Source organism: Danio rerio, chromosome 25, assembly GCF_049306965.1.
Source record: "Danio rerio strain Tuebingen ecotype United States chromosome 25, GRCz12tu, whole genome shotgun sequence".
Lineage (NCBI taxonomy): Eukaryota > Metazoa > Chordata > Actinopteri > Cypriniformes > Danionidae > Danio > Danio rerio.
In genome coordinates this window covers 36,951,568-36,972,500 of record NC_133200.1, presented here as the reverse complement: position 1 = coordinate 36,972,500, position 20,933 = coordinate 36,951,568, and the positions used below count along the sequence as shown (strand labels likewise).

General features: G+C 35.8%; 1 protein-coding gene across 3 annotated transcripts in view; it reads right to left on the bottom strand.

Moving 5' to 3' along the window:
• The window catches only part of otud7a (OTU deubiquitinase 7A), a 192,359-nt gene that overhangs the window by 21,762 nt on the left and 149,664 nt on the right, over positions 1 to 20,933 (bottom strand). For all 3 annotated transcript variants that reach the window (XM_073943368.1, XM_073943369.1, XM_003201466.7), the window contains 7 exons: positions 17,879 to 18,064; positions 16,173 to 16,391; positions 13,779 to 13,880; positions 13,522 to 13,649; positions 13,114 to 13,226; positions 7,657 to 7,784; positions 6,640 to 6,789 (listed from right to left, as the gene is read on the bottom strand). In XM_073943368.1, the coding sequence (XP_073799469.1) occupies positions 6,640 to 6,789; positions 7,657 to 7,784; positions 13,114 to 13,226; positions 13,522 to 13,649; positions 13,779 to 13,880; positions 16,173 to 16,391; positions 17,879 to 18,064 (1,026 nt within the window). The remainder of the gene's footprint in view (positions 1 to 6,639; positions 6,790 to 7,656; positions 7,785 to 13,113; positions 13,227 to 13,521; positions 13,650 to 13,778; positions 13,881 to 16,172; positions 16,392 to 17,878; positions 18,065 to 20,933) is intronic.

Sequence of the window (20,933 nt, the reverse complement as noted above, 5' to 3'; positions counted from 1 at the left end):
ACAGTACGTGCACACACCAGCTAAAAGCAAGTCAGTTGATGGCGTATTCACAAGGACACTAGCATATTGATGTCAGTTTCAAAGCTAGAGAACACCTGAAGCCACAAAACTTCACGCGGCCTTTGGGGGGGGGGGGGGGGGGAGAGAGACACACACTCACACACACTCTCGCTCTCTCTCTCTCTCTCTCTTTACTCCCTCTCTCTCCCACACACACACAAGAGCCTCAGTGTTCTCTGGAAACCGCTGGCACCTGAACACACACTGGGCAGACGGGCACTCCCTGGCAGACCCCAGCGGAAGATCCGGCATCGCCACCAGGACACACACACACACACACACACACACACACACACAGACGGACTCTGGTCGGGAAGGGAAAGAAGGGAGGCTGGGGGGATTGGGAGGAGCAGATCTGGGTCTAAACCAAATGTACTGGCTGGTTTGAACTGATCTGCACTAAATGGCAGAGGGCGAGCAGTTCACTGAGGACAGAGAGAGAGAGAGAGAGAGAGAGAGAGAGAAAGAGAGAGAGAGGGAGAGAGAGTGTGTGTTTGTGAGAAAGTGAATGTGTGTCTATTCGTATGCATGCGTGATTGTGTGGGTGTTAGTGTGTATTTATGAGAGAGTGTGGGTTAGTGTGAGTGTGTATAAGTGTGTTAGAGTTAATGTGTGTCTATGAGTGTGCGTGTGTGATTGTGTGTGGGTGTGTTTGTGTGCGTGTTTGTGAGAGATTGTATGTGTGTGTTTGTTTGCGGGTGAGTGTATGTGTTAGTGTGAATGTGTGGCTATTAGTGTGTGTTTGTGAATGTGCGTTTGAGTGTGTGTGTTTGTGAGAAAGTGTGCGTGTGTGTTAGTGTAGATGTGTGTGTCAATTATTGTGTATGTGTGATTGTGTGTGTTAGTGTATGATTATGTGATTGAGTGTTTGTATGTGTGTGTTTGTGAGAGAGTGTGGGTTAGTGTGAATGTGTGGCTATTAGTGTGTGTGTGTTTGTGTGAATGTTTGTGTGTGCATGTGTGATTTTGTGTGTCTGTTTGTGACAGTGTGTCTGTTTGTGTGAATGTGTGGCTATAAGTGTGTGTGTTAGCGTGTGTGAATGGTTGTGTGTGCATTTGTGATTTTGTGTGTGCGTTTGTGAGAGAGTGTGTTTGTGTTAGTGTGAATGTGTGGCTATTAGTGTGTTAGCGTGTGTGTGTTTGAGTGCGTGCGTGTTTGTGTTCAGTGTGTGCGAGTGTGTGTCTATAAATGCGTGTGTGTGAATGTGCGTGTGTGATTGTGTTTGTGTGTGATTGTGTGGATAAGTTTGTGCGTGTGTTTGTGTGTCTGAGTGTAAGTGTTAGTATGAATGTGTATGTTTGAGAGTGTGTTAGTGTTCGTGTGTGATGATGTGTGTGTTTGTGAGTGTATGTGTATGGTTGTGAGTGTGTTCGTGTGTGAATTATGTGTGTGTGTTGGTTTGATTGTGATTGTGTGGGAGTGTTTGTGTGTATGTTAGTGTGTGTGTGAAGGAGTGGTAAGTGTGTATATGAGGCCTCGTGGCACTAAGTGTCTCCAGACACGCGGCAACAGATGAGCTCATCTGGCTCAGAGGGAACTGAAACAGCACTCCTTCACCTCAAACACACACAATAAAGTGGCCGGTGGGTATAATATAATATAATATAATATAATATAATATAATATAATATAATATAATATAATATAATATAATATAATATAATAATGTAATATAATATAATATAATATAATATATTATAATATAAAATAATAATGTAATATAATATAATATAATAATGTACTGTAATATAATATAATTAATATAATATAATATAATTAATAAAATATAATAATAAAATTTTATATAACATAATAATATAATATAATAATATATAATAATAATATAATATAATCATATAATATTATATTATAATATAAAATAATATAATATAATATAAAATATTAATGTAATATAATATAATATAATAATGTAATATAATATAATTAATATAATATAATAATAAAATTTTATATAACATAATAATATAATATAATATAATAATATAAGATAACAATATAATTTAATAATTTAATATAATATAATAATATAATATAATAATAATAATATAATATAATAATATTATTATATTATAATATAAAATAATATAATATAATATAAAATAATAATGTAATATAATATAATATAATATAATATAATATAATAATGTAATATAATATAATTAATATAATATAATAATAAAATTTTATATAACATAATAATATAATATAATAATATAAGATAACAATATAATTTAATAATTTAATATAATATAATAATAATAATAATATAATATAATAATATTATAGTATAATAATATAAAATAATATAATATAATATAACAAAAAATAATAATGTAATATAATATAATAATTAATATAACTAATATAATATAATATAAAATAATAATGTAATATAATATAATAATATAAAATAATAATGTAATATAATATAATTAATATAATATAATATAATATAATATAATATAATATAATAATAAAATTTTATATAACATAATAATATAAGATAACAATATAATTTAATAATATAATATAATATAATATAATATAATATAATATAATATAATATAATATAATATAATATAATAACACACTCAGCATGACACTTTATTTTTTTAAGGTTAGTGATCCATCAATTTCCTGTGCAGAAAAAATGACCCACTTTCTGCAGCGGTGGAGGTTTTCCAGACGGGAGTGTGCAAGGTGTTTTCCTTTTATTTTCAGAGTCAGTCATTCATATCCTGGAGAAATGTGACTACAGCGAAGGCCTCTAATCTGTCAACAGCCCGCTGCTTCAAACAACCCAGCACATGCTCCTGGGGTCAACGGGTGCGCAGAGGAGCTCGAATGAAGGACAGAGCGCCATCTAGAGGCCCACTCCACACATCTACGCTCTAAGAAATCCAGCAGCCAGACAGGCTATTTACATAAAGCACAGACAATGTGGTTTATGTAGAGCAAAACTCCAGAAATGTGTTCTTTAAAAGGAACAAATCTGAATTATTAATCGTCAAGCTGATTTACAGCGCTCCGGTGGCCCAACTATAAACCTTAAATCCATCCCTCATGGAGGATTTATTTAATATAAGCGAATACAAATGATTTTCCACCAATATTTCAGGGTGAGTTAACACACATATGTGACATGATACGAAATAAACTTCATTTTTCATGACATTTGGCTTTAATGAACCATTTATTTTTCATTGATAACTTAATATCAATGAATATGCTGTCGCCTCACAGCAAGAAAATCGCTGATTCAAGTCATTTCTGTGAGGAGTTTGCATGTTCTCCCTGTGTGGGTTTCCTCCGGGTGCTCCGGTTTCCCAAACACATGTGCTATAGGGGAATTGAATAAGCTAAATTGTCCGTAGTGTATGTGTGTGAAAGAGTTTGTATGGGTGTTTCCCAGTGTTGGGTTGCAGCTGGAAGGGCATCCACTGTGTAAAACAAATGCTGAATAAGTTGGCGGTTCATTCCGCTGTGGCGACCCCTGATAAACAAAGGAACTAAGCCGAAAATAAAATGAATGAATGAATAATATCAATAAATGAACTAGTAAATCAAATAAAACATTACTGATATACTCGCCTTCTGACCTCAGATTCATACACTTACACTCGAAACTGCATATTAGCATAATTTTCATACTATTTCTACATATTTAAAGTAATAAACATACTTGCATGCTTAAGTTAAAAACTTTATTCCCTAAAGCTAAAGTGCTGTCTGGGCGTTCCCTGCCTTTCTACAGCTCCCTTTCTTCATGTGTTCAATACTTTTCCCTCCGTCATTTCATTTTAATACACATAACTTCATTTGTAAACTAATTAGATTTGCTTCATTTGCATATATGGGTTTCTTTGGTTGTTACCAACACCCGCTAAAATAATATACACAGTTGAAGTCAGAATTATTAGCCCCTCTTGGATTTTTATAGTCTTTTTTTTTTATATATTTCCCGAATTATGTTTAACAGAGCAAGGAAATTTTCACAGTATGTCTGATAATATTTTTTCTTCTGTAGAAAGTCTTATTTGTTTTATTTCTGATAGAATAAAAGCAGTTTAAAAATTTTTAAACACCATTTTAAGGTTAATATTATTAGCCCCCTTAAGATAATTTTTACCTGATAGTCTACAGAACAAACCATCGTTATACAATAACTTGCCTAATTACACTAACCTGCCTAGTTAACCTAATGAACCTAGTTAAGCCTTTAAATGTCACTTTAAGCTGTATAGAAGTGTCTTGAACAATATCTAGTCAAATATTATTTACTATCATCATGGCAAAGGTAAAATAAATGTATTTGAAATGAGTTATTAAAACTATTATAATTAGAAATGTGTTGAAAAAAACCTGCTCTCCGTCAAAAAGAAATTGGGGGAAAAAATAAAACAAGAGGGCTAATAATTCTGACTTCAACCGTGTATCTATATTTATATATTTTGATAATTTTTTTTTAATATTTTGATAGTTTTTTTGTTAACTTTACAATAATCTTGGATGCTGGGCCAAATCAAAGATTACCATGGGCCAGTTTTGATCCGTGGGCTCTACTTTGCGCATCTCTGGGTTGAAGAAACACCTGTAGATGCACTTTCACAGATAAACAGAGGAGAAAATCATATTTTGTCAAAAACATGTACATTAGACATGCTTAACTACATGCTTAATATTTAATATTAAGCTGTTTATCTTAATTCTTAATAATTTGTACTTTTTTAGGGTTTTAAGGGTCAGTTCACCCAAAAATGAAAAGTTTCTCATTATTTACTCTTCCTTGTGTGATTTCAAACCTTTATGAGTTTCTTCTGTTATACACAAAAGAAGATACTTTGTAGAAACCTGTAACCATCTACAGTAGGAAAATAAATACTCAATACTGTGGAAAAAAGCGTAATTAAATTCTGAACGTGCTCTCGGAGTCTGAACCTTGTTTGTTAATTATTTTGTTTGCTGACTTGAAATGAGCTCGAAATTGTAGCAAAGAAGCGAGTCCATCTCACGCCGGATGAATAATGCAGACCTGAAATCTAATTACCTTTGATCAATTATTAAAAGCACATTTGGCCGACTCGGGTCGATCAGAGACTGGACAGAGAAAAACAGGAGGAATAATGCAGTTTAATGCACTGTTTCAGCCTCTCAGCTGAGGAGATTATCAGTGCTCAGGGCGTCATCATGGGTACAGTCTGAAATTAGAGCATTTTGTACTGTAATTATTCACTAAATAAATAAATTAATTAAATAAATTAAATATAATACAATTAAATAAAAATAAATAAAATATAAAATACATTTTTAAATTTTAATAATTAATTAATTAATTCAATTAAGTTAACTAGTAAAACATTATAAAATAAAAAATAAATAAAATAAAATATAAAATAAATTAAATTACATAAAAGAAATAATAGTTAAATAAAAATATATGAAATAATAAATAAATGTAAACATTAATTATTAATTAATTAAATTAAGTTAAAAAATAAACCAATTACAATAAAAAACTAAATAAAATAAAATCTAAAGTAAATGAAATAACATAAAATAAAAAATACACATAACATAAAATAAAAAAATAATAAACTTAAATAAAAATAAATAAAATAATTTAATAATTGAATAAAAAAATAAAAAAATTAACAAAATAAAATAAAAATAATAAAATAAAGGAAATAAAATAAAATAAAAAATAAAAACTACACAGACATATGTAAAAACTGACAAACAAAAAGACCAAAGAGTCACACAAGACGCCTCTGATATGGAGAATGAAGTCACATGCATTGCTCATGTGTGAGTTTATCACAGACTTCAATAATCTTGGTGGTTCTGTGGGTCTCGTCAATCAGATCTGAGCTTTATTTTGTATTCTCTATTGGATTCAGTTCAGGTGATTGGCTGGGCCATTCCACAGCTTGATTTTCTTTCTCTGAAAGCATTTGAGAGTTTCCTTGGCTGCGTTTTGGATCATTGTCTTGCTGAAATGTCCACCCTGGCTTCATTTTCATCCTTCTGCTAATGTAGATGTTGGACTGAGGAAGGGCAGAGGGTTGTTGAAGAACTACTGAGAGATTTCAGCTGCTGTCTGGGCTTTTACTCCCTTTCTACATCTTCCTTTCTTCGTGTGTTCAATACCTTTTCCCTGCATCCTTTCATTTTATTACACTTAACTTTATTTGTAATCTAATTAAATGTGTTTTATTTGCATAGGATATAGATTATTATATTATGAATTATGATTATTATTAATTCAGTGTTAATTAGGTATGTTATTGTATAACGATGGTTTGTTCTGTAGACTAGCAAAAAAATAAATAAATAAGAAATAGCTTAAAGGGGCTAATAATGTTGACCTTAAAATGGTGTTTAAAAAATTAAACAATGCTTTTATTCTAGCCAAAATAAAACAAATAAGACTTTCTCTAGTAGAAAAAATATTAAATAAAAATAATATATATATATATAATAATACTATAATAAAAACACTGTGAAAATGCCTTGCTCTGTTAAACATCGTTTGGTGAATAATTTTGTGCGTGTTCTACCTTGCTCTCTCTGCTGGTCTCTCTGCTCCATGGACACGAGGGCAGAAAAGTGCGCCTGGTCGTAAGCGAGCACCAGCGGGGAACAGTGGCAGCGGTTTGGAGGAACCTCCAGCGGCAGATACAGACCTCCGAACGGGATGGGTGCAAATGCTGTGAGAAGCACACACACACACACACACACACACACACACACACACACACACACACACACACACACACACACACACACACACAAAAACAATCTTCATCTTCACATATGTTCAGTTGAGGACAAGATTTTTCGCCCTTCTGTGCAATAAACAAAAGCAGAAATCATATCTCAAATGAAAAATAATACATCAATTAAGAATGAGGGCTTTTACAAGGACTCGAGACATTTAAACAATCTACATATTAATCTTTTTTGGAGATTTAAAGCTGTAAAAAATAAAGAAAGTCAGTAGATTGACAGGAATTACAGCTAAAGTAATTTTTTGGCCTCATTAAATCCTAAAAGCGAGTTATTCGTCATTTAATGACACTCGATACCAGCTTTAATTGCTTTCCAACCAGAAAATAAAGGTAATTTTTCTATTTAACTTCTGGTAAACGGTAAAAAAGTTGAAAAAAACTGAACTTTTAGTACACAAAGAATTGCAAACATCTAATAATCACAAGCTTCTATGTTTTATTATGCAAATGAGGCATTACTTATTTAAATATGCGTTCATTTATTTGATTTCCAAGAACAAAAGTAGTTTGCAAAACACAACACGATCAAAAAGTCACAACAACACATGATTTTACGTAACTTCAACATTTAAATAAGTTATTCAGGTTTAAAAGAAATGAATAAAAGCCTCCTAGAAATGTAAGTTAAGCGATGATTTAAAAACTACTTTACCCTCTTTTAAATCTACCCCAAAATACTGAGGGATTGTGCATTGCAAATATCAGAGGGTAAAAAGCTCCCCAAAAAACAAACAAAACAAAGTGTGTGTGAATGTCGCCCTCTGGTGGTGTGCAAGCAGATCTGACCTTCTCCGCCGGAGTCTCTGAGCATTGTGTCCGCGATCACCACGATCGGCCTCCGCAAGACATGAGCCAGAACAAACACATGGAACTCCTCCAGACTCTCATACACCGGGTCTTCAGAGTTATCCACCCTTCAGGAGACACACACACACATGGATCCGATGAAACATTAGTGCTGAATGCTGAATATTTAACAAATTAAGGGGCAGGAAAACCCTAAAATACTTCCAAATGGATCGAACATAAAACAATTAGGTTGTCAGAAAGAAGCCTTAAGAATTGTGTTGATTCAACTCATTTTAAATAAGTGGTTTGAACAAGCAGCAAAAGTCTTGTGTGTAAATGTGTGGGACGTTGATACAAACACTATTAAAACACCTATTATTTATTTTTATTAATTATTTTTGTACCCAATGTACTATAAAAAAATCTAATTAAATAAAAATAATATTAAAATAATAAAAATTTAAAAAATTAAACTAAACAATAAAATAAGAAATAAATTAAAGAAATTAAATAGATTTTGAATAAATAAAAATGTAATTAAATAAAAAAATAAACAACAAAATAAACAACAAAAAAATAAAGTGAAATAAATAAATAAATAATGAAATAAAAATAAATAAATAAATAAATTAGAAACTACACATAAATAAAAATAAAATAAATAAAAATAAATAAATTAAATTAAATATAATAACATTTTATAAAAAGATATTAAAATATTAAATAAATAAAAAAATTAATAATAATTAATTAATTAAATTAAGGTAATTAATGAAAAATTATCAAATAAAAAATAAATTAAATAAAAAAATAAATTAAATAACATAATAAAAACTACACAACATAAAATAAAAATTAAATAAATTAAGTAAAAAATAATAAAATTTAACAAAAAAAGAATTATTATTAAAATAAAAAAGATAAAAATTAATAAATAAATACAATAAATTAAATAAAATAATAAATAAATAAAATAAAAACTACACAGACATATTTAAAAACTGACCAACAAAAAGAATAAAACATCAACTGAAATTTAAATAAAAAAAAATAATAATAATCAACTATTAAAAAAAAATCACAACAATCCTGGGAAATTTTGCAATTTCTCCTAGTTTAGTAATTTATTTAACAAGTTTAGTAATTTATTTATTTTTAATTGATTATAGCACATCGATGTAATATAAATGTCTCCTTAGCAATCAGCTCAATATGTGATTTTTATTTTCTTTTGAGTAACAAAACTAGTTTCAGTTTTACATTACCACAATAACCTTGCAACAGCGTCTAAAATTTGTACGTTTTGCACTTTAAAAGTAGCATGTTTATGCAAAAATATATACTGGGCAGCAAAACACCTTCATAAATGTGACGATATTCACAATACAGCATCCTGTGCAGAAACATTTCAGAATATATTCAATCCAAAAGCATTAATGCAGGAGATAAAAACAGTCCAGCATGATAAAACTCTGTCTATCTCATATATAATGCACTTCGTATCTGAATAAAGTGAACTGATATTTTTCTTTTACGCAAGCAGTTCATGTCAAGCACAGTATTGTGAAAGCACCCTGTCTGAGAACAACAGGAAGTTGTGTTTAAGTTGAGAGTCTGAGAGCAGAGTAAAGGTGAAGTGTGAGTTTCCTCTGTTTAGACCGCAGTTTCCATCACACTGATCTGAAACCTGAGATCAACCGCTATGTTTCCTACAGACTCCGCTAAAGGTGAAACACAGGCTCACATCAAAGGGAAACTAGCAAAATAACTAGCTGCGTCCCAAACCGCCCACTAGTTCACTAATCCCCATGTAGTGCTTCCTCGCAATGCCCTATGGGAAATACCGCTTAACCGAATGCACACTGGATAAACACTCAAAATCAGAGTGGACTGTGGTTAAAAAGTAGTAAACAGAGGTGTAGGGAATGACATATTTCCCTCAGAATCACTACAAAATGGCAGACACCTGATGTAGTGCACTTTATAGTGGATAGGGAGCAGTTTTGGACACAGCAACTGACGGTTTTTGGACAAAACACGGCCCCTAGCGAACACTGGTTGAGTAAAAACATTGCTCTGCCCTAATCGTGTGTGTCGCAGAGGTAATTCAGGCTTAGATTATAAATGAAATTTCCCTCAAGTGTTAACATCAGCCATCTTTTTTATTTTTTCCCGCTCTTTTGCCTCATCGCAATGGCTTATGGGAAATGCTGCTTCAAAGAGTGTGCATTGAACAAACACTCAAAATCAGAGTGGATTGTGGTTAAAAAGTAGTGAACAGAGGTGTAGGGAATGCCATATTTCCCTCAGAATCACTACAAAATGGCAGACACCTGATTTAGTGCACTATATAGTGGATAGGGAGCAGTTTTGGACACAGCTACTGACTGTTTTTGGACAAAACACGGCCCCTAGCGGCCATTGGTTGAACAAACACATTGCTCTGCCTTAAACGTGCTATTGGCTGAACCAATGTTGACGACTGGATTAGAGTGAAACATTTGGGTTTGGGTGATTTTGTTTTATGATAAAAATTAAAACCTGACCTACTGTGAGAGCCGATGTTGTTACTTATCTATTTATTTCTATTATTATTTCTATTATAGTTTGCTTGACATTATTTTAGCTTGATTTTAAATTAATTATGTTTAACAGCAGAACTATTGGTGAAAACTGCATTACCTATAATGCAGAAAATAAAAGAGTTGACGATCAAGTTTTAGCCCCGCCCACTCTCATGAAACGCTATGAATAACATATATGTTTTCTCAAAATACTGAAAATAAAAATATACATTAAAAATATGTAAAAGATATATTTTTTCTATCGATAAGAACAAGTTATTTTTGATGTTGTAGCGGTTAAGTCTTGTACTTTTGTCTCTTTGTCTGATCTTCATAAACTTCTTTGGTTTGATTTGAGCAAATTATAAACTAGAAAGTGCTAATTTTGAGAAACTAAAGGAAAATACTGTACATGAATATAATATTTTAATATAACACAAATATAATATTTAATATTAAAAACCTTTTTAAACAGTTTATAATTGAAAACAAAAATATAAATATTATTAAAATCTTATACACTTAAATAAATACACTTTAATATTAAACACACTAATACACTTACAAAATAAATTCAATGATATTTAAATACGATAAATTCAAACATATTAAATACAAAAAAATAGAGAAAAAATATATATATAAAACATACATACATACATACATACACACACACACACACATATATATATATATATATATATATATATATATATATATATATATATATATATATATATATATATATATATAATACAAAAATACATTATTGTGTCTGTGTGTGAGAAAGTCACAATTATTTAAAGCACTAAATGACTACAAGGACATGTTAAAATGAGGAATTTGGTGACGTATTTAATAGCTGTGAATGTTAAGGTCGCCATTGATAGTAATTAATAAATAATTAATTTCAAAATTATATAAAATACCCCCAATTTATTCAAATCTGTTTTGCCAACCCAATTAAAAATAAAAAAGCAGATATTGCTTCTAATTTATTTTTTATTCATGTATAATTGCTGAAAATAGGAACACGCCTGTACTTTTTTTTCTGATTGACTCAAAATGAAATCAAATGAAAGTTCAGCATTGCACTGTGGGATCCTGTTCAACAAGCGTGTCACTCCTTCTATTGCCAGCAGGTGTCAGTGTTGCGCATTTAAATGAACGCAGGGATGAAACAGGCGGTCAGTTCAGTTTTATGGCACAGTTACAGCATTTGTGCTATTAGGGGTCACACTTTATTATTTATCATATCCCACATCCGGGATTATTATAATGTGTTGAGGCCCTTTAATATTGTTTTTTTGTCTTTCTTCCACTGCTGTGGCTGAGAGGAGTGTGTGTTCAGATGCTTGTAGGAGGCAGAGATGTGATTGTGTGTGTGTGTTTGATGTGAACGCTGTAGGATTTGCATGAGAGGAAATGTTTGTCGAGAGTCGGAACATCTCTATAGTGGGCGGCGACGGAAACACAGCTGAGTCTGACATAACAATGTGTTCATGTAGGTGTGTGTGTGTGTGTGTGTGTGTGTGTGTGTGTGTGTGCGCGTATGTGTGTGCATGAGTGTGTGTGTGTTTGTGTATGCTTGAGTGTATGTCTGTGTGTGTGTGTGTGTGTGTGTGTTTGAGCATGTGTGCGTTAGTTTGTGCATGAATAAGTGTATGTATATGTGAATAGTATGTGTGTGTGTATGATTGTGTGTTTGTATGTATGTGTGTGTGCGGGTTTGTGCATGTGTGTGTGCATAATTGTGTGTGCGTATATGTGCGCATTAGTGTGTGTGTGCATGTGTGTGTTTGTGTGTGGATGAGTGCATGTGTGTGTGTGTGTGTGTGTGTGTGTGTGTGTGTATGCGTGTGTGAGTGTGCGTGCGTGCGTGCGTGCGTTTGTGTGTGTGTTTGTGGATGTGTGTGCCTGTGCATAAGTATGTATGTGTGTGTGCATGATTGTGTGTGTGTGTGTGTATATGTGCGTGCGTTTGTGTGTTTGCATGTGTGTGTGTGTGTGTGTGTGTGTGCATAAGTGTATGTGTGTGCAAGTGTTGGTCTGTGTTGTGTGTGTGTGCACTTGTGTATGTGTAAGATTGTGTGTTTGCGTGTGTGTGTAGATTGTGTGGTTGCGTGTGTGTGCATTTGTGCATGAGTGTGTGTGTATAAGATTTTGTGCTTGTGTGTGTGTGCCCACTTGTGCACGAGTGTGTGTGCTACTTTGTGCGTGCGTGCATTTGTGTGTGTGTGTTTGTGGATGTGTGTGCTAGTGCATAACTATGTATGTGTGTGTGCATGATTATGTGTGTGTGTGTGTGCGCGCGCGTGTGTGTTTGCGTGTGTGTGTGTGTGTGTGTGTGTGTGTGCATAAGTGTGTGTGTGTAAGTGTGCATGTGTTGGTCTGTGTTGTGTGTGCGTTTGTGTGTGTGCACTTGTGTATGTGTAAGATTGTGTGTTTGTGTGTGTGTGTGTGTAGATTTTGTGCTTGCGTGTGTGTGCCCACTTGTGCATGAGTGTGTGTGCTACTTTGTGCGTGCGTGCATTTGTGTGCTTTTGCATAAGTATGTATGTGTGTGTGCATGATTGTGTGTGTGTGTGTGCGCGTGCGTTTGTGTGTGTGTGTGTGTGTGCATAAGTGTATGTGTGTGTAAGTGTGCATGTGTTGGTCTGTGTTGTGTGTGCGTTTGTGTGTGTGCACTTGTGTATGTGTAAGATTGTGTGTTTGCGTGTGTAGATTGTGTGTTTGCGTGTGTGTGCATTTGTGCATGAGTGTGTGTGTGTGTATAAGATTTTATGCTTGCGTGTGTGCCCACTTGTGCATGAGTGTGTGTGCTACTTTGTGCTTGTGTGCGTGTATATGTCTGTGTGTGTGTGCTTCTGTGTGCATATATGTGTGTTACCCTCCGCTGGAGTTGCCGTTCTTGCTGAAGTGTGTGCGGGGCTCGCTGGAGGCCAGTTTTAGCAGCTCGTTCCACTCTCTCTCCCATTCCTCCTCCGTGTACACCAGACCCGACTGCACACACACACACACACACACACACACACACACACACAGATATAAGCACACACACATGCATGATTTACAACAAACACCACAACATGACCTGTTATTCAGAGATGCTCCATTTCCTCTGCATCACAGCACAATCAAGAGTTCACACTAAGCTGATGCTTGATAAGGTAAATGTGTGTTTGGCATGCTGTCTACTAATTACTAATTACTAATACGTTTTAGTCACAGCTTCCGGGTCATGCTGACTTTAACGAGTAAACGTGCATCAACGCTGCAGTAAGGTTTAAGACTGAACCTCTTTGTTCTGCTGAGTCTGCTGCCACCTCCACCTCCTCTTCAGAGCCTCTCTCTCCGCTCCGCTCTTCATCATGGCGTAGAGACTCTTCCTCAGCACCAGATCCCGGTCATGAAAGCCCCACATTCCTGGAAAACACAGACACACGACACCTCATGAGTCCCACGACAGAGCCTGCGCTGCTATTTAAAGGAGCACCAGATGAAATCAGAACCCGACTCTTCAGTGCTGATGCTCATGTTCACGGGAAGTCTCACCTAAAGAAGCGGCGTGCAGAAGGCAGTTCCCATCTCCTGTCGTGGCCAACGGTAGAAGCTTCTTACAGCTGGTGCACATGGTGGACCACCAGTTCAGACGACCTACAGACAGATTGCTCGTTGCTATTAGCTTTCATGAACCAAAATCCTACATTTTCCATTAACTTCAGAATAAAGGTTTTGTTTGTTAGACCTCCCTAACACACACACCTCAAACCTCCTCTGATATTATGCTGGCTAAACTACGTTTTATACCTGTTTTTTTGGCATGATGGCTAGCTTCTGAGGATCTTTTGGTCTACTTTACTTTGTCAGATAAGTCTTTAGTGATTTCCTAATTGTGAACAGAAGTGTGGCAGTAATCAGGTCTGGATGTGGCTGGAGAAATTGTATTCGGATATGATAAACTAGAGTTAAGTTATATATATATATTTATACATATTTATACAACAGTTCTGTCAGGTTCTCAAATCTGATTGGCTGATAGCCGTGCGATATTCTGCAATATTAGAACTCCTACAGCCTCTTTACCCTTTGTGTATTACTCCGCCCACATAAAGCCAGCAGAGAGCAGACACTACAGATCTAGGGCCCTATCATACACCCGGCGCAGTGTGGTGCAAAGCGTGACGCAGTAGTCTTTTGGTAGTTTCAGCTTGGCGCAAGAGTTGTTTTGAGGCGTTGTGCTACGCTGTTTAAATTGCAAATGCATTAGCGCTCATATGTGCGCCCATAGGCGTTCTGGTCTAAAAAGGAAGGCGTTCTGAGGCGGACCGCTGGTGCGTTGCTATTTTGAGAAACTATAATAGATATTTCATTAGACCAAAACTAACCCGGTCTAAACTCCGGCGCAGAGTTGCACCTCGCTTACACACTGCTTAATACACACAAGAGAGCAACAGGCAAATATCTTTACATATGAAAAAATGTAAATATTAAGGATATATATAGGATATAATAAGAATAGATATAGGATATAAATATAAAGGATTAAAATATTATAAAACACATTATTTTCTAGCCTACATAAATATGAAAAATCACTGCTTTTATGTCTTTATCTCGGGAGGCTTTTTCAGTTCATTCATAACAATTTGCCTTTGTATAATGTTATTATTATTAGCAGTATTATTTATTATATCCATATTTATATTTGTTTTATTAAAAACAAGCTTAGATTTGCCCACCTGTCAGGTTTTAGACCATATGGGGAACATCATGTGTTTTAGGATATAACTCAGGTTTTTTAACACACTTCATTATTATTGTTTATTTATTCGTTTGCTGGAAATTAGAACTGAATTTAGAAATAGTTTTGAAACTAATATTTGCGCTTAACAAACAAAAGTATTTATTTATAGACTAATTGATGTCTGTGTGTAAAGGTTTCCCTATCCAAGAGAGCGAAAGTGAAAGTAGATCCATTATCTCTCACTCTCACGCAGTAGATGCTCTGTTTAACAGTTTTGTTAACTGTTTGCTTGTGAAATGCTCATTTTTCCCACTTAGACTTACTTTGCGTCCTGTAAATAGCGAATGCGCTCTTGGCACGACGCAGCTGACTTTTAAAGGGAATGGGAGATGAGACTCTAATTGGTTTATTCTCAAAACACATCCATAACTCATTAAGAAAATAAACTCAACCCTTTTAGACCATGCGCCTTGGCGCAAAGCAGATTTCCCGTCCTTAAATTAGCATAAACTCGTCCTGACACGCCCTGAAAGCGTTTGCGCCCTGCGTTTTGCGCTTTGCGCATGTACCGTCAAAATAGAGCCCCTAAAGTTTAAAAGATTTTTTTTAACTGTTTTAACAGCTGTTTAACTGTCAGCTTATGATTTGAATCCAAGGCGGAAGAAAGTAGTTCCTCATAAAAAAGGGTTTTTGAGACTCTCCATGTTTGATTTTGTTTTGATATACACAATTATGCCGTCAAACTGTTGTATAAACGCAATTTAAACTCGTAGCAGTGCGATATGGCTGTATATCCGCACTGGTTGGGGGCACTAAGGCACTTGGCCTGCGGCCTCGTGCCAGCGCACGCCTCCCACCAGTGCCGATATACAGCCATATCGCACTGCTACTCGTGTGATATTGCTCATATATATATATAATACAGTGTTTTATTTACAGTGTGTTAAGATCTCTCAGCCACCATAAAAAACGGAATAGTAAATAAATGCAGAATGTTATATTTGGGTGAACGATCATACCAAACTCCTGAACGTGTGTGTGTTAGCGTGAGTTGTACTGTAAGTTCATCTGTGTGCTCATTGCTACTCTCAGTCTGGCTGTTGATCCGTGATGAGGGATTAGTTTCATTCTGTGCCCAATCTAGCGAGTGTTACGCAATCCAGCAGCACTGATGATGATGATGATGATGATGATGATCTCACCGGCCTGCTCCAGAGCCATCATGGTGGACTGCTCGATCAGGTCGCGCTCGATGAAGCTGCGGAAGTCTTCGCTGTAGACGCTCAGGTCGGGCAGCTGGAAGGTGTAGATGGGCATCTCCAGGGGAAACTGCTCTCTGGCGCAGTCTCCCGAAACCTGCAGCCGCGCCAGAGACATGATGGCAGAGCTGGCGTGAGAGATGCCCCGGGACAGACGCTTCTCTGCGGAGAGATGGAGGAGAAGGGGGATCAAAACTGAGCAGACATCATATCAATACATGTGCATGATCTATTTCTGAATAACCCCTGCTCTCACACTGTATTTGTTTGTGTATTTGTGTGTGTGTGTTTGTGTGTGTTTTTTTCTTTTTTGCCTGTGTGTATTTTGTATGTATGTGTATGTGTTTGTGTATATGTGTGTGGGTTTGTGTATGTCTGTGTGTGTTTTCTTTTTGTGAATGTGTGTGTGTATGTCTCTGTGTTTTTGTTGTATATGTGTGTGTGTTTGTGTGTGTGTGTGTGTGGGTGTGTGTATGTGTTAGTCAATGTGTTTGAAGGTGTTTGTGTATGTCTGTGTGTAGTGTTTTTGTGAATGTGTGTGTGTGTATGTGTGTGTTTTTAAACATGTGTGAGTGTGTATTTGTGTGTGTTTCTGTATGTATGTGTATGTGTTTGTGTATATGTGTGTGGGTTTGTGTATGTCTGTGTGTGTTGTCTTTTTGTGAATGTGTGTGTGTATGTGTGTGTTTTTAAACATGTGTAAGTGTGTATTTGTTTGTGTGTGTTTATGTATATGTGTGTGTACGTGTATAGGTTTGTGTACAGGTTTGTGTATGTGTGTGTGTGTGTGTGTATTTGTATATGTGTGTGTTTTGTGTGTGTGTATGTTTAGGTGTGTATGTAGTCTGTGCATTTGTCTGAATGTGTGTGTATTTGTATATGGTGTGTGTTTGTGTATGTCTGTGTGTGTTTTTATGTGTGTGTGTAGGTGTGTATGTTTATGTCTTTGCATGTGTCTGTATGTGAGTGTGTGTGTTTTATATCTGTATGTATGTGTATGGTGTGTGCATGGGTTTGTGTGTGTTGTGTTTTTGTGAATGTGTGTGTGTATGTGTATGTATGTGTTTTTGTTTGTGAGTGTGTGTGAGATTGTGTGTGTGAATGTGTTTGTTATGTCTGTGAGTGTGTATTTCAGTGTGTATTTTGTATGTTTGTGTATGTCTTTGTGAGTTGAGTTTTTGTGAATGTGTGTTTGTGTGTGTCTGTGTGTGAATGTGTGTGAATGAGTTTCTGTTTCTGTTTGTGTGTGTGTTTTGTATATGTGTGTATGTCTGTGTTTTTGTTTGTGTGTGTTTGTGTATGTCTGTGTGTTGTGTTTTGTGAATGTGTGTGTTTTTGTGTGTGTGTAAGTGTATATGTGAATGTGTTTTTGTGTGTGTATGTATGTCTTTTGTTTGTGTTTATGTGTTAGTTAATGTGTTTTTGTGTGCATCTGTGTGTATGTATGCGTGCATGTTTGTGTGTATGTTTTTGTTTATCTGTGTGTGTATGCATTTGTTTGTGACCGTATGTGTGCATGTATGAGTTATGTGTATATCTGTGTGTGTTTCTTTGTTTATGTGTGTGTATGCTTGTGTATGTATGTGTGTATGTGTGTGTATACGTGTATGTATGTGTATATACATGTGTTTGTGTGTGCCCGCTCTCACCCTGTGTGTTGTCCTCTGGCTGTTTCTGCTCTGGCCGGCTGCTGTGCTGTGGTGTGCTGCTGCTGCTGCTGCGCTCCGTCTGCTTGTAGTATCGGCCCTCATTGAAGACGTGCGGCAGGTTGGCGGTGTGAACCTGCCGGAGCTGCTCATAGTCGTTCAGAGCCGCGCTCAGGTCCCAGTTTTTACCTGATACACACACACACACAATTCGTTCCAATTCTTCTACTTGTTCTCCTTAAGGTGTGTATCAAACCCCAAACACGGAGATCCGCTTTACAATACAGACGGACAAAGCCCTGCTCTGAAGAATACTGAAGAAAACACACACAGTACTGACACGCTGTCTGTTCATTCTGTCTACAGACGGAGAGAAAATACAAGGTGAAGAGAACTGGAGGAAAGACGGAGAAGCAGAACACTCTAATGCCAACAGACAGACACCTTGAGACACACACACATGCGCACACATACACACACAGCTGCCTCCATGTCCTCCATCTTCTTATCTCTGTAACTCAAACCCTTGCAGGGACCAAAGAACAGGCTGGTCTAAGTGTGTGTGTATGTGTGTGTGTATGTGTTTTTCTTTGTGTATGTGTATGGGTTTGTATGCACTTGTGTATGAATATGTTTGTGTATGTTTGTGTGTATGTTTTTGTTTATATGTGTGTGTTCGTGAGTGCTTTTGTGTGTGTGTGTGTGTGTTTGTGTATATGTGTATGGGTTGGTGTATGTCTGTGTGTGTTGTGTTTTTGTAAATGTGTGTGTGTATATGTGTTTGTCGTTGTGTACGTGTTTGTCTATGTATGTTTGTGTGTATGTGTGTTTGTGCATGCGAGTGTGTGTATGGGTTTGTGTATGTATGTGCGTGTTTCTATATGTGTATTTGTGTATGTCTGTGTGTGTTGTGTTTTTATGAATGTGTGTGTGTATTTGTACGTATATGTTTTTGTTTGTGAGTGTACGTGTGTGTATGTGTTTGTGAGCGCTTTTGTGTATGTATGCATGTTTTTGTTTGTGTGTGTTTGTGTATATGTGTATGGGTTGGTGTATGTCTGTGTGTGATGTGTTTTTGTGAATGTGTGTGTGTATACGTGTTTGTCTTTGTGTACGTGTTTGTCTATGTATGTTTGTGTGTTTGCGTGTTTGTGCATGTGAGTGTCTGTGTATGTGTTTGTCTATGTATGGGTTTGTGTATGTATGTGCGTGTTTCTGTATGTGTATTTGTGTATGTCTGTGTGTGTTGTGTTTTTATGAATGTATGTGTGTGTGTATTTGTACGTATATGTTTTTGTTTGTGGGTGTACGTGTGTGTATAGGTTTGTGAGTGCTTTTGTGTATGTATGTGTGTTTTTGTTTGTGTGTGTTTGTGTATATATGTGTATGGGTTTGTGTATATGTTTAAGTATGTGTGTGATGATGTGTGTTTGTGTAAATGTGTATGTGTGTGTTTGTGTTTTAGGTTTTGCCTATATTATGGAAACCAAATGTTCCTCAAGGACAGCAAATTTGAAATCGTGTACATAATGTAAACACACACACACACACACTGTCACAATTGATATCTAATCCTGGCATATCGCTGGTAAACACGCAGATCACTAACAGACTACAAATCCGCCATTTTATGGACTACGAATACACCCCATGCACCCCACACACACCTGTTCCTGTTCTCCTGTGTTTACACACAAGCACACGCTGGAACTGCTCATGTACTGATTACGCTACTTATATACGGCTCTCTTTGACTGTTACTGTAAAACATTATGCAGGTTTCCTTCAGGTCAAGATGATCTGCTGCAGTTTAAAGCGAGCATCAGAATGGGGAAGAAAGGGGACTTAAGTCACTGAACGTGGCATGGTTGTTGGTGCCAGACTGGCTGGTCTGAGTATTTCAGAAACTGCTGATTTACTAGGATTTTCACGCACAACCATCTCTAGGGTTTACTGGATATTAACTGGAAAACTGGACCATAGAAGATTGGAGAAACGTCGCCTGCTCTGATGAGTCTCCATTTCTGCTGCCACATTCAGATGGTCGGGTCAGAATTAGGCATTAACACCATGAAAGCATGGATCCGTCCTGCCTTGTATCAACAGTTCAGGCTGGTGGTGGTGGTGTAATGGTGTGAGGGATTTTCTTGGCACACTTTGGGTCAATTGGTACCAATTGAGCATCGTGTCAACACCACAGCCTGCCTGAGTATTGTTGCTGACCATGTCCATCCCTTTATGACCACAGTGTACCCATCTTCTGACGTGCAGGATAACACGTCATGTCAAAAAGCGTGAATCATCTCAGACTGGTTTCCTGAACATGACAATGAGTTCACTGTACTCAAATGGTCTCCACAGTCACCAGATCTCAATCCAATAGAGCACCTTTGGGATGTGGTGGAACGAGAGACTCATATCATGGATGTGCAGCCGGCAAATCTGCAGCAACTGTGTGATGCTATCATGTCAATATGGAGCAAAAATCTCTGAGGAACATTTCCAGTGTCTTGTTAAATCTGTGCCACAAAGGATTAAAGCAAGGGGGTCCAACCAGTTACTATTACTAGTACCTAATAAAGTGGCCGGGTTTTCAGGATATGAGATTTCCTATATCTTGATATGAGATTGTCGTCACATCAGCCAGCTATAAAACAAGTGACACTGTGTAAAGTTTTTTGACAAGAAGTCAAGATTATTTGAAACTTTGTTGCTTTAATTTATTTTAGTAAGTTAATCCGGCTTCAACAAAACTTTTTTTAGTTATATAAAGTTTAGCTTAATATTTTTAGTCAGTTTGATTGATGTAAGTTGAGATACTTAACACACTAAAAAACAAACTTCCCTTCCTAGGGTCCGTTCTTCGTACGTGGATTACACAATTAGCTGGATTTGGATGTTGACGATTTGACACGATCCAGGATCGTTTCGTTCTTCAAAGCTGATCCGAGAGTTGTTGTCATAGCAACAGTTCTGCTAGATCAAACCTGCTCGGTAGCAGGCTCAATTCATATAAACAGGATTAGATCGGCTCAGTTAATGCAAAGAAAATAATGAA